The following is a 628-nucleotide window of genomic DNA, read 5'->3' as shown; positions in this document are numbered from 1 at the left end:
GCGGGGCGGGGCGGGGCGGGGGGGGCGAGGGGCAGGGAGCATCTCCCGGAGTTGCGCGCCCCGCGCTCGCTCCCTGCGTGTCCGCGGGTGCGTGTGCGTGCGCGCAGCGCGAACACGCGTGCTCCAATTAAAAACAAAATATACATGAAAAATGTGCGTGTGTGCATACATATATATATACACACACACATTCTACAGATGTGTATAAAAGAAGCGGGGGGGGAACAAAACAAACAAACAAAAAAACCCACAACCACCACCCCCTCCCCCCCCCCCCCACATATACACACACACACGCACGCACGCACTCGCAACTCGACTCACCTTTCAAACTCCTGAGGTAAATCAGGGTCAGTTAGCATGCTGGAAAAGCACAATTTCCCTTTGTCGCGGCAGCCACCTAGGATCGCCTCCAACTGAACCTGTCAAGTGAGTCCGAACCCTCTAAACCGATTGATTTTCTCTCCCTCGCTCGCTCGCTCCCTCCCTCTGCCTCTGTGCGCGCGAGGGCTCCTTGACCAGGCTCTTAAAGGGGTAGCGCACGCGCTCGGGCGGCAGCCGCCGCGCCGCGCCACGCCGCGCCGCGCTCCCCCCACGGCGGAGCCTCCGCGGGCCCCGCGCGCGGGGC

General features: G+C 61.8%; 1 protein-coding gene across 2 annotated transcripts in view; it reads right to left on the bottom strand.

Annotated features, from left to right (window-relative positions):
• Nucleotides 1-417, bottom strand: part of SOX5 (SRY-box 5) — a 271,463-nt gene extending 271,046 nt beyond the window's left edge. For both annotated transcript variants that reach the window (XM_026035780.1, XM_026035781.1), the window contains exon 1: nucleotides 325-417. In XM_026035780.1, the coding sequence (XP_025891565.1) occupies nucleotides 325-362 (38 nt within the window). In that variant the 5' untranslated portion in view covers nucleotides 363-417. The remainder of the gene's footprint in view (nucleotides 1-324) is intronic.
• Between the last annotated feature and the right edge of the window lie 211 nt (nucleotides 418-628).

Source organism: Nothoprocta perdicaria, unplaced genomic scaffold, assembly GCF_003342845.1.
Source record: "Nothoprocta perdicaria isolate Ctin4 unplaced genomic scaffold, notPer1 scaffold_167, whole genome shotgun sequence".
NCBI classification, from domain to species: Eukaryota; Metazoa; Chordata; class Aves; order Tinamiformes; family Tinamidae; genus Nothoprocta; species Nothoprocta perdicaria.
This window is presented reverse-complemented; position numbering and strand designations above follow the sequence as displayed.